This window comes from Nestor notabilis, unplaced genomic scaffold (assembly GCF_000696875.1).
Source record: "Nestor notabilis isolate BGI_N333 unplaced genomic scaffold, ASM69687v1 scaffold14776, whole genome shotgun sequence".
Lineage (NCBI taxonomy): Eukaryota > Metazoa > Chordata > Aves > Psittaciformes > Psittacidae > Nestor > Nestor notabilis.
Genome location: NW_009934345.1, coordinates 2,495 through 15,799, shown reverse-complemented (window position 1 = coordinate 15,799; position 13,305 = coordinate 2,495). Strand labels below are relative to the sequence as shown.

At 43.0% G+C, this 13,305-nt stretch overlaps 1 protein-coding gene across 3 annotated transcripts; it reads right to left on the bottom strand.

The window, feature by feature from the left end:
- Positions 1-1,123: 1,123 nt before the first annotated feature.
- On the bottom strand, positions 1,124-12,764 carry LDLRAD4 (low density lipoprotein receptor class A domain containing 4). 3 transcript variants are annotated; one of them, XM_010017302.1, is made up of 3 exons: positions 12,612-12,764; positions 3,165-3,218; positions 1,124-1,807 (listed from the first exon to the last, which is right to left on the bottom strand). In XM_010017302.1, exons 1-3 carry the CDS (start codon positions 12,714-12,716, stop codon positions 1,265-1,267), a joined length of 702 nt encoding a protein of 233 aa, XP_010015604.1. In that variant the 5' UTR covers positions 12,717-12,764; the 3' UTR covers positions 1,124-1,264. The 3 variants fall into 3 exon arrangements, with proteins under 3 accessions (XP_010015604.1, XP_010015605.1, XP_010015606.1); XM_010017303.1 differs by having other exon boundaries at positions 1,124-1,797; positions 3,143-3,218; positions 12,612-12,758; XM_010017304.1 differs by lacking the exon at positions 3,165-3,218 and having other exon boundaries at positions 12,612-12,758.
- Between the last annotated feature and the right edge of the window lie 541 nt (positions 12,765-13,305).

Genomic DNA, 13,305 nt, shown 5'->3' with positions numbered 1-13,305 from the left:
AGCGCTCTCAGTACTGCTGTGGAAACGGCAGTCACAGCTACAAAGGCCCCTTCACTTCAACAGGATGGATCTCCAGGACTGAACTTCAGCATCCAAAGGATGAAATGGGAGAGCGAAAAGCACAATGGAGTCTCACGTATTTCAACAGCATTGCAGGGGGGGAAACCCACCTTGCATTTTTAAACCATTTATTGCATAATGTCATGATATGTGACTAAATACATTTCAGGCTACAGTGAGGACAAAAATCTCTAAAACTGTAAGTACTGGTGATACCGCATTATGAAAAGGAAAAGAATGGCAGCACTTAGTCAGAATCAATACAAATTAACACATCTGGGATTTTGTTTTGCATTTAGGAAACAAATAGTCTATGCTGCAAAACAGCTAAACCCGAAGTGATGGAAAATGCTGGGATTTCGTATTTGCCTTCTTCCATCCAAAAGTCTCCAAGACACTTTATTGATGCACTGTTATTTGAATGCAACTTATTGCAAAGACAAGTGTCCCTGTATTTCTTGATTTGTAAAAGTCAAGAGATGTTAGGCTAAGTCCTGTCCCCTCTTTCTAGCAAACCCGGGGGGAGGGGGGCAAAATCCTCCAGATTAATTCTGGGGCTCTATCATTATACCACAGGTGAAAAGACAACATATAGAAGAACTTCACATAAAACAGTTCCCTCATATATATTTTTTTTTTAAACATTAAGATAGTGCAACTTTTTAAAACACATTTATCACAACACAAATTAATTCCTTGCATTCATCTAAGTTCTCAACTTTATACCTTGGCACACAAAACAGGAATTTTGTTTCATATTTAAAAAAAAAATCCACACCCTGGGAGAAAAAAAAAAGCAAACTGGCCAATTCTTCCCCCGTTTCTCTAGCAAAACCACCTTCTTTCTTCTGCCATTCAGTGAGTATAAAACAGGCTGTACAAGCCTCATTTCTGTGCTAAGTTAACTTTTAGAATTAAATAATTGAAATAGTTTATTAAAAAAAAATAATATATCCCCCCCTCTCCCCTGAAACACTGCTCGTAGACAAACTGAATGGAAGTTAGTATTTCTTTCCATCTGCTCTGCATGCAATTCCCCTGAAAGGAATCAGAAACAAAGAACTGGTTTGCACGTTTGGTTTTACTAAGTTGTACCACGTGAAACGTAACAACATTGTGCATCGGAGCATGGGGGGTCTTCCTCCACCGCCCTGCTTCAAACTCTTGTCTTCAGTTCAAATGAACCTGGGCTTACAAGTAACTTTTAGACCAGGTTTCCTGGTTTCCGGTCTTGGCCTTTGCTGGGGACTATTGTGCTCTCTGAATTGTTCTGCTGAAACTGAAGTCTGCTCCCCCTCTGCGAGGAAGGAGGCACGTTGCTGTGCTGGTGATGGAAAAAAGAGGAGCCTGGGTAATGCCCCATGACCTCGCTGTACGTCGGGGGTGGTCCTTCCATCCTTCCGTTACTGCTATAGTTGGTTGCACTTATGCCCGAATTGCTGCTCGGTGGGCAGGGGCCCCCATTGTACATGGAGATGTCTATCAAGTCGCTATCAAAAATGGTTCGGTTGGGCGGTGCCCTGACGGATTCCCGGTTGAGCTCCATCTGCTGTTCTGGGTCCCGGAGCTGCAGGGTGCATGGGCCTTGGTATGGCGGCGGCTCTTCCCCATCAGAGAGGGAGATGGTCGGAGGAAGGTCAATCTCATGCTGCATGTAAGGGTAAGTGGGCTGGAAGCGACTGAAACGGTCCCGCTGCATAAAAGACGGGGCGGTAAACCTGTCCCTGGACCTTGGAGCATACATGATCTGAAACGGGAAGAGACACACGTGATTCCACGTCTGCGCAAAGCACTGCGGGTGCTCCGTATTAACCAAGAACTGGCAAAATGCTTCTCTTTGACACCTTAGAGATTAAGCCCAGCAAATCCTGTGGACACGTGCTCCCACATGAAAGTAAGAGGCAGGAATTACAGGAAGGATCTAGCACATGATACTTGAGAAGAGCTTCATGAAGGAAGATGGAGACCCAACACAGCTCCTTCTGACATTAAAATACGCACAGACAAAAGAAAATGATTCTGTTTCTGAACATAGGAAACACATTCTCTCTAGTCTTGACAATTGACTAGTTCTACAAAAATGTCCCAATGCTGAATTTCAGCTGCAGTCTGAACCTCCCCCTCCCACTCAGTGTTAATGTAATATCCTGCATCACCAAAGAATTCAGATGGTCATTTTAGTACATTTTATAAAGGCCCAGCATATCTCACGCCTTCACTACCACAGTGTATCAGGTGTCCTTCTCCCCCTCAGTTCTCAGCCAGAATTCAGCCTCCAGGGAGGACCTACAAGGCTGCCGCACTGAGAGTGGAAAAAATGTCCCTGGCATATCAAGCCCTGGACAAGGTCAGGCTTTATGAAAGGAAGAGTTCAAGATAGTCCATGAGGAGCTATTGTTCCTCACTTGAGCTATCCCAGACCTAGACAGACACATCAGCTTCTTAGATTTAGGTCTTTCAAACTCTTCATTTTTGGATCCGCGCAGGATCCTTACCCCTGACCTTCACAGATGCAGGGACAACCATCAGGAAGACTGCTGTATATCACGGGAGAGCTAGACCACTCAGAGCAATACGCCCACAAATTATCACATAGACCAGGGATCTGTGCTAGTTAGAAGATGGGAGACACTGGTGATAGGGTACATGTCATAAACCCAAGAAAAATCCAGGCAGAAGATAAACTGGTCTCCCAGCTTCCACTGAATACTTAATCACTGAGCCACTGCATGAGAGAGACACACCTCCACCACTTACCTGCGAATGCCTACTATGATGCAGGGAGCTGATGATGGAGATGAGATGCCACGTAGGCAGAACTCTGGGGGTTTTTTTAATGAAAAGCCTTAGGCATTTATGGAATGGGAGTTAAGGCAGGCTTAATGTCCACATGAACCCTGCTCTTGATCGACACCAAAAAAAAAAAAAAAAACCCTCTTCTGTAGCTTTAGAGACTTTTCTGTTTCTGAACATAGGAAACACATTCTCTCTAGTCTTGACAATTGACTAGTTCTACAAAACCAGATGAATGTTTCTGAAAGGAACAAAATAGATATTACAGTAAAGAGGTAAGCACACTGGTGAAGGTAATAAGAAATCTGTACCTCTGAAGCACCCTGGCGTGAAACCGAGCTTTCTGAAGGCCACAGACACCCTTCCTGGAATACAGAAGAAAACAACAGAAGAGGGAAAATTAATAGATCTCATCACCACCCTGCATCAATACCACAACTCTTATAAGCAGTCAGCTTCTACAGACTGTCTGTCTCCACCTAAAGAAATAAGCAATAAGCAAGTAACATCCCACCAGTTTCTTACTAAAACTAGAGCAAACAGCAGCTCTGCACCCAAGTAAGTCAAGCTTTGTCTGTTTTACAAGTGCCAGGACACCATCCACAGCACCCAGCCTCACAGGTTGTAAGGACACAGCAAGCCAGTCGCAGCTATGAGCGCAGCAACATGCAGCGATGACAGGAGACACTTCAGCACTTGTGTGCTGAGCGGGCACCTGTCACCTCCCAACCCATGATGAGGCCGCATCAGCAGGTCCAATGAAGCTGAGCTGCCAGCCAGGATGCCAATTACAGACCAGAGCCAAAACAGTTTGCAACAAAACCTGTCATCTGCAATGTCAGTGAAGTGACAGCCACTCTAAGCCCAGGTATATTCTGGTCAAAGCTGTCAGTTGACCAATTCTCACCATAAACAGTAGTTAAGCAGCTGAGGTTACAGCCACCAGTTCCCCTCCCTCTTCAACCACTTCCCCAGACACCTTCTCAGGCCAAAGATATTTTCTCTCTCATGCCTGGAAAGGCTGTACCAGCAGAATAAAAGGGTGAAGAACAACATGCCAATAAGGAAAAACAGCTTAAGGTTTATCATTAGTTTTCTTCTCAATTAATTCTCTACAATAGCAATAATTATTGCAATGGATTTATGTCACTGGAAAATTTTGAAGCTGAAAAGAACACATCAGAGCAGATATACAGAAAAGAATTTCAATCCTGCTGCAAAAAGAGAAAAATCAAAACGCTGTATGGTCATGACTGTTTTACTGGTGCTAATTCAAGTTTTATGCTTTTATAGACACAAGAAAGTTCAGGAAAGGAAAGAAAATGCATACTGTCCCCAAAAGCATCACCTGTATCGACTACTTTCAAATCTTACTGTACTGCTGCTTCTCACCACAGCATCTTTCAATGTATGTAAAAATAGACCTAACTAGATGTTCATCATTGATGCTCAGAGACCAAAAGCTATCTGTGATCTTGTCAGGAGAGTCCACTGCAGAGCAAAGCTGCTTTAAGAGGAATTTCCCACAGGATTCAGCTGTTAAGGGAAATGCTTTGAATAACGAAGCTGGTCAATCACTTCTCTTCTGTAGCTTTAGAGAGCAGAGATAGAGAGGCTGACAATTACCATTATTCACAATATCCCTTTGCAAGTATCCCCATTTGCAACAGCCTGATACAAAAGACAAATCTTGCTTAGACTCATGTATTTCAGTGCCTATATAAGGTTTTGTCAATAGAAGAAATAGTAACTGTGTAACTGTATGCATACATGTATACACATACCTTGTACCACCTTCCTTTTCATCCCTCCATCACCCAGGTGAGTATTTTGAAATATCTGAGGATATACTTGCACAATTAAAGACAAGCAGCTGACCCAGCAGGCTCCAAGCCTGTTGCAATTATTAAGTAAATCATGTTAGTCAAAGCTAAAGTGCTCAATTAACTGCCCGCAAACTACATGCCATATACAGTACAACAGCAGATTCCCAAGTGATGGATTGAAAAATACGACTGTGTAGCTTTGTGCTTATTGCAACTGCCTTAGTCTCATCTTTAATGTGTTCAGGCTCAGAAGAGAGGAAAAAAGGCAAAACCAATGGCCCAACACAGGAAGGAATTCAATCCCACTCATGTTACTTAAACTCCCTGATGGTGGAAGTGGAATCGAGGACTCCCACCCTAGGGCCCATCTCCCCTAAGGCAGGAGAGTAAGAAGAGCCCCAGGACATGGTGCAACTCCTTGAGCTGAGATGCAGCAGGACCAGCATGCTTAGCCTAGGCATACAGACTTGGTACCAGCAATGCCTAACAGAAACGACTTGCTACAAGAATAGAGATGCCCATTACTGTACTGGGCATCAACATCTACTGTTGATGCCCAGTATAGTAAAAGACCCTGCCTGGAGGCACTGCAGTTGTTACCAGGGACCCCACCAAGTGCGACCAGGTTGCTGGGAGAGTTGGACCAAGACAATGAGACCAAAGGAGCTGAAGGCTCTCCCTGTTCTTGGCTAACTACTTGAGGAGGTAAACAGTTTGGGATGCCCCTGAACTCCAAGGCTGTGAGATCCTTAAGGATGTGTGATAATATGGCCTCTGTGCAGTGTGTTCTACAGCCTACCTGTAGCACTTCCCTAAGGTTTCTTCTGGAGAGAACAGTGGGCAGAATAAATCATTTGGCAGCAGCCAGCCCCCAGTAAGATCTCTATCCCAGGAGCCAGAGGAACAATCCAAGCAGATGGCTGGGTAGCATATGCTCAGCATGCTTGCACTTGGAAAATACCAAGCTCACACACCACCTCACCATGCGTATGTGGTGGTCCAGTACCACAGCACAGGATTCTCACCATGACTGGAATAAGCCCAGACTAACTGGCCCAATGTAGGAAAAGGCACTACACTCTTACATAGTGCATGGGCCGGTCTTAAAATGGACAGCAAGAGAGGCAAGGAGAAACGGAGGGAGTTAACAGACTACTAGGTTTCCTGCACTCAGCTATGCAGGAATCCCCCTTCTAGGACATAAACTTACTGTACAGTAACCTGCAAGGACAAATGAAAACATGCACTGGACAGATACAAGGGTTGATGCCCACCTACCCCACTGTTCTTGGGGTGATGGAAAGGAGTTTAGAGAAGAAGAAAGGGAAAACCTCAGTGTTGCAGAAGGGAAATATACCTGTGACTTCCCTCTTCCCCCAGCTGTAAGAAGTAACATGCTGGGACTGCCATGAACAATCTGGGTTGACTTACATTGATGGAAAGCATTATTTCTTGCTCTCTCCTCGTCTCTCTTCTTATTGACCTCCATTTGACAGCTAAAATACTTCCCTGTGCTCAGATGCATGAAAATCAAGTAAGAACTGACAGCATTTTTATTTATATTTTTTTATACTGTTCCTCTCTTTTTACTATTCAAATTACTAAGGCAGATCAGCCTAATGATAAAAAACTACTTTGAACTTCTTTTCACTCAGTGACTTCTCACCCCACTTCTCATCCTGTGAGCAAGACAAAGCCGGGCACAGGCAATAGAGTTCGGCACCATGATTAACCAGCTGCCAGGCCTGGCACAAGCTCACAGCCCCAGCACCCCACTGCATGGCACGGAGCGGAAAGGCCTTTCCCAGCTAGCAAACCCAGCACTGGCAGTCCTGTTTGATGCCCCCCTCACACCCAACACCCAGGGATTTGTGCAAGTGGTTCTCAGGTATGGGCAATCAAGGCTAAACCTGAGGAAATGCAGTTTACCTGGTTTTTGATGTGGGCAATATATAATTTACCTGCTTCTTACAGGTTCTCAATAGCTAGCCGCTTCAACTTGCTCCTTCTTAAAGAGGCTAAGGGTCTTCAGGGGTGAGCTTCAATACTTAAAAGTAACAGGGAGAGAAAGCTTATACATTAATTCCCTATATTGCATTTATTTTTAACAGTGTTAGCTTTGGGGAATTAAAAAGAAGTCATCTCCATAGTAAATCCTAGCGCCTACAAAGCAAGAAAACTCTAAGGGATCCAGCTACGTCTTTTGCTGACCTTTGCCACTCCTGGGTTTCACAATAATTTACAGAAATTAATTTTGTGATTAGGTTTTGAAATAACAGCATCATTTAATAAATCCAGGTGGGTGATTACTTAATTATCTTATGATGGTGATTATTTAGCTCAATATTTAGAGCTTAGGAGACTGGATAAGCCTAAGATAATTTGCCTAATTTGTATTTTACAAAGGTTTACAGCCTCTAGAATTAAACAGTTTATAAAGATGACTTTTTGAGGGCATTTTTAAACACAGTGCTTCCTGAAGCATGCAGGATGATCCAACCACCTCAGCTGAGCATCAGCATATTGACAGACAGCAAGCAGGAAGAACTTTCAACTCAGGATAAGTTACAGGTAAAAATTTATGCTCAGTAAGAAAAACGCCTCAAACTGTAATAAAGCTAAAACATCCCTGTGCTGGTTTTGGCTGAGACAGAGTTAATTTTCTTCATAGTAGCTAACATGGGACTATGTTCCGATTCGTGCTGAAAGCAGCATTGATAATGCAGGGATATTTTCATCAGTGCTTACACAGAGCCAAGGCCTTTTCTGCTCCTCACCCCACCCCACCAGTGAGCAGGCTGGGGGTGCACAAGAAGCTGGGAGGGGACACAGCCAGGACAGCTGATCCCAACTGACCAAAGGGATATATCCCACAACATATGACATCACGGCCAGCAATAAAAGCTAGGAAGAGGAAGGGTGTTAAGAGTTACGCTGCTTCTTCCCAAGTAACCTTTCAGCCATCCCCCAAATTCCCTGTGGACAGCTAAACACCTGCCTAACCATGAGACATGATGAATTCATTCCCTGGTTTGCTTTGCTTGCATGCACAGGTTTACTTTACCTATTGAACTGTCTTTATCTCAACACACTAGTTTCCTCACCTTCACCATTCAAATTCTCTCCCCCATCCCACTGGAAGCAAGCAGCACTGTGGTACCTAGTTACCAGGTGGGGTTAAACAACCACAATCCCATACAATCCAAGCTTTTTTTTTTTTTTTAACTGACTCTTAAGGAGATTTTCAGTTTTTCCTACACTTCTAAAGTTTCTGAGAAATAGTACTCTGCCTGAAACTATTTCCTGAGAAATGAAAGTCAGTTTTTCACCTTCTGACATGCACTGGAAAGATTAAGAAGGTCTCTCTCTTCCCCACGATTATACTCAGATTTTTATTATTTTTTATATGTGTATATATATACACACACAAAAATATACACACCTGTTTTGCAAATAAGTGTTTCAAATAGCAGTGTAGTTTCTGACTTTGGCCCTAGGTGGTACCTTACACCACATTAAAACAGTAGCTTGCTCAGAATGTTCCGGGAAGGCACATGGGCTTATTCCTCCCTGCCTCTTCCTGAATGATACAGACCACTGCACCTTTGAAGATGCAACATTTTCCCAGCCAAACAAACTATTGCACTGTCCCCAACAGAATGACAAGTATTCCAGCAGGACCACTCCTTCCTTTAAAAGATGTTTCCCCTAAGGAAGGAAAGGTTACAGTGTCTGGCACAGCAGTGTACAGTACCAAGAAGTACTAGAGATGTAATTATGGAGAGTGCCAAACTTCTCACATGTACTGCACCTCCCTGCACTTAAAGCAATTATTTCTGTTACTTAATGCTTTAAAAGTTTTATTTCCTCAACTTCACAGCACTTTACCACTTTAAGTAATCTTAATTTCATCCCAGTGAAGGAAATAAGTACTATTATCCTTCCTTTGTTTGCAGATGAAGCAAGTTGCCCAAGGAGACACACTGAGTCAAGAGCCACCCAAAGCTGGCACTCCTCGCTTCTAGTCCTAGCTGCAGATTTCCTAGACAATCCTGCCCTTATTAAAGATTGTCTGGCTTTATTGTGGTAGAGTTCAAAGAGCAGCAGTCAGCACACACTGTCCCTCCTGGCAGCACTCCCTGAGGAAAGGCAAGCCCATGTCCCTCATGCAGACAGTGGGAAAACACACCGCACATCCAGCTCCTGCTGACCAACACCTGGCACCAAAGTAAGATTTGGCAAATCAGGGTAGTCTACAGGACTCACACTCTCTCCTGGGTTCTCGTTCCCAGTGGGATTTTTTTTCTTCTGCCCAGGGATGCCAGCAAGGAACAGAAGGAATAATGGTAACACCAGTAGGGAGTAATTTAAAAGGCCAAGAGGCAAGGCTAACATTTGAAATCACCAACAAATCCCTGGAGTTGTCAATATTATTGAGTGTTCTCTGACACCCTCCTGACATTACCCTTTTATTCTGAAGCAGCTGTTCCAGGAAACAGGGCAGTATTTTTCTAGCTGTGCTCCTAGAGCTTGGCATTCTAAACAGGCACTACCAATGCAGGTCCTAATGCAAGCTGACCAACCCTAGCAGCAATGCTGCCCTTGGTGCTGGGAGGCAGGGGCTGGTTAGAGTGAGCATCTTGTGTAATGAATGACACAGACTTTGCTGCCAGGAGTGACCCTGGGGCAGTCCAAGTGTTCAGTACTCCTTCAATACCCACTTTATAAAAGAACGAGACAGAAGCCACGAGGATGGGGAAAAGGCATGAGTTTAAGGACATCAGAAGCTCATTAAGTTCCTAAAACTTGTGATTGCAGTGATATCTTCTTTCTAATAGCCAAATTTCTAGACTTGGAAGACAATGATAATTTCTATTTCCAGGCTTTTTTTTGTTGTTGTTGTTAGTTGGGGTTTTTTTTTGTTGTTTGGGTTTAACATAAAGGAAGTTCAGCCAGACAAAGAACACACACAAATACCTTTTATTTCATTATTTTGCAGGCCTGACCCCATGAGGTTTTACAGGTGCGAGGCTGGCAATAAAGGCAGTAGATAATTTATCTGTTCATTTATATTACACTTTCTAGAAGAACCAGAGTAAGAGATATCATCTGTTCAATAGTTGGTCTTTATGAGGCCAGAAATCCACGCAATTCAGCCACAGCTCAGCTGTTGGAAGGCATTATAATCTAGAAATAGGACAGGCTTGAAGGAAAATTGAAGGTAACAAAAGGACAAAAAAAGGCCCATCTGAATAGGAAAGGTATTGTTCTGCATCTTGATACACTTCCACTACCCCAGTTATGTGAAGGGGGGCTCACTCCATAGTTCACTACAGGAACTAGCCAACAGTCAATTAATTTGCTTTACCATTTTCATTTAAGAAATACAGCTGAATTTCCTCTATTTCCATTCACTCTTTCTCCACCAGCAGAAAACCTGAGTCAGAATGATATTTTCTCCAGACATTAGTAGTTAATAAACATTTAAATCTGTTTTCAGACTCTCTACCATTACAAGAAGAATAAAGATTGCCTTGGAAGAGAATCCACTTATCGATAGCATATGCACACAGAACAAGGCTTGCCTGGGTAAAACAAATATATTTTTAAAGTGTATAATCTAACCTGCACCTTAGTGCTCACACTATTTGCCTTATGCCACCGTGGACAGTGAGAACAGACTGGTCCCTCCTGGTTTCACATGACAGATCAAATGCTTTAGTTTCTCTACCCTCATGCACCACACACTGCTTTTAAGGTCTGCACTGCAAGTAGCGCACAACCAGTTTCTATCAGAATTTCCTTCTAACACCTGAGACAAAGAAAAATTCAAATATATTTGACATCTGAACTCAGAGACCTCTGAAGTCCTGTTTCCCCACAAATATGACCTTTTAAGAAAAGCTTCAGTTTATCAGAAATCCACATGAGTAATACTGATGACAAACCTACACCAGTTTCTGGTAGGATTAGTAACTAGTTCTTGCCAACCAATAATCAATTCCCATGAAATGCTCACATGGCTTTGATCATCATTACTTACAATGGCACCATCAAACTGAAACTGAGTCAGTGTTTTAGAAATTAATAAAGAGCAGTTCTGGACAGTAAAGCAGCTCTTAAGTCCCCACTGCCAAACTGCGTGTTCTTCTTCACAAGAAGATGATGTTTCCTCTCCCTTGTGTCCAAGAGAAAAGGCACCTCTTGGTCTGATGATAGACAATACTAACAAGCCATACAAAGGAAATAATGGGTTACTTCACACATTTGACAGCTTACTGCAGTTTTAAGATTTGTGAAGATGAAAATGCATTTCCTTTATCTCAGATTATTTTATTTTAGGTACTTGTAGCAATTATAGCTAACATTTTTCAGACAGGAGTGTGGTTCTTTAATTACAGTGTCCATTTCAAAGTAACATTCAAATTAATCTATGCAATTTTTCCAGCCCTGAAGTCCACAAGGTTAAGGTTTGACAAGTTCCAGTTTCATCTGTAAGCAAATTAGAACTAAAAATTCCTGTGCTACCAAAGCACCAGGAAATGAGGCAACCTCCCCTTGAGAAGACAGCTCCTTTCTTCCCTGCGCAGCCTCCAACATAACAGCAGCTCAACCCCAGCAAAAGGGTGCAGGTGATGTGCTAAGTGACAGCTTTAGGAGCCCCGCATTCATCATGTTTTACAGCTGGTTTTCAGGAGGGAGCTGTCAATTGCCAGGGGTCCAGCCCTGCCTGCAGCATCCCTGCCTCCTCACCTGCCAGCACTCCCTTCCCTGCCCAGGCACTTTGCTCCCTGACCTGGCTGAAATCTAACTGAATAAAAGCAATTAGTGTGCAGTCAGACTGGCCCCCTGAGGCCTCTCAACATGATCTTAGCAACTTCCTACGGAGCACAAGGAAAGAGGAAACAGAGGACTGTGATGGAAAGGTGAGACCGTGTGGAGTTGCAACTGGTGTAAGCCATTATGGGACCCATACCTTTCAGTTACAATCAGAAATTTTTTTTTACAGTGAAATGAAATTAAGCTGTGAAGCCAGAGCTGTTGCCAGGAATTCAATGCATCAAAAGCCTCCCCTCACAAATGGCCCCTTGGCCATCACAGTCAGCAGAGAGGCCAAAGACGTAACTCCGAGGACATTGAAAAGCACATCAGAAAAAGAGGACCTCCCTGCAACATCCACAGCTTCAGAGCTACATCCCAAAGTCAGAGACACCCTTGGGGTTAACCCTCACATGGGAGAAGTGCATGCCACCCAGCAAACTCCTGGGTAACTCACAAGGCAAGTTACATGCTCATTTACTGCTGGGTTGACTAAAGACAGGTTTAAGTCTCAACTGAGATTTGGTCTTAAGCCTTTGGCTCTGTAGCAACACATCTTAACCACTCCACACCCTTGGAGGGATCGTTTTCCTAGTATTTTCTTGCTGTTCGAGTAAAAAAAAAAAACCCAAAACATTACATTTTCCTGGGCCCTTACTCAGCCAGTTTGGATCTAGCAAACAGTTACTGCAGGTTCACAAAACAGTAGTACTAATAAACCCCCAGGATATTAGTAAGCATATGAAAAGCCACTATGTGTTTTTCAAATCTTCATACCTCAGGTGATCTCCATTAATTCCCCCCCTCCACTCCCCTTCAAATTACAACAGCAGCAAACAGGATGTCACATCTGAGCCTCCAAATGCAAAATGAAAACAGGCTACATAAAACATAGCAGGGTCTAAAAATAAGACAGTGTATCTTAAATTTATTTCACAGTCTTTTTTCCTACTGACAAATACAACCGCAGCAAAAGACCCAACTACAGCAAGTATTAAAAAGTGACATCAGAAGTATTTTCAACAGTTGCCTGTACCAGAGCTCCTCAGGAGGCTGTGCTGCAGACCATACAGCACAAGGAAAAGGAAAGTGGTCCAAAGGGCTCATACTCACCGTCTGCAAAGTTTCTTCCTGTCTTCTGCTTTGGCTCTGTCGGTTGATAAAGGAGCGTGTCGAGAGTTTGTAATGGTTCAACAAGCAGATGATCACTACCACCATAACAGTTATAACCACAATTATAATGATGATCTGAACAAACTCCAGTTCAGCTAAAACACAGAAAAAAAAGGAAAATGTCAGTCACACATAGAATGTTACCCATCAAAGCAGTAATTTGAAAAACCCTCAGTATTTCCTCAAGATTGGTCTGGAGCAAGATGTTCCTGCTGTTCATTTCACAAAGTTTTGCAAAGCACACTGTGCTAAAATGTATGAAAATAGTTTCATTTTTGGCCAGTGCCAATCAATCTGTACAAAAAGCTAAGAAACTTGTTGGTGATCCTTCTCTGCAGCCTTTACAGATAATAAACTCTTCAGCAGAAACACTGCAGACAAGCCTTTTGGATAATACAACAGTTTCACTGGGGGAAAAAAAAAACCAAACAAAAAAAAACCCAAAAAACCAAACACATATGAAACTCACTCTAATTTAATAGCCACCTGCAATGCCAATAGAATCCAGAGGGCCCCAGGAGCTTCAAAGCAGAGGCCATGCATAAAGAAATCAGGACACTGTATCTATAGTAAACTATCCTTTACCAGCTAAACAGCATGAAAGCTACTTAAATCAAGTGGACCACAAGGTTTT

Excerpts from the sequence above, each read along its gene's own strand:
- LDLRAD4 (XM_010017303.1), bottom strand. The coding sequence starts at position 12,716 with ATGGTGGTAGTGATCATCTGCTTGTTGAACCATTACAAACTCTCGACA. Across the intron at positions 3,219-12,611 it reads AGGAAGAAACTTTGCAGACG|GAAGGGTGTCTGTGGCCTTC; the intron begins GTGAGTATGAGC and ends TCTGTATTCCAG. Across the intron at positions 1,798-3,142 it reads ACAGATTTCTTATTACCTTC|CTCCAAGGTCCAGGGACAGG; the intron begins ACCAGTGTGCTT and ends AGATCATGTATG.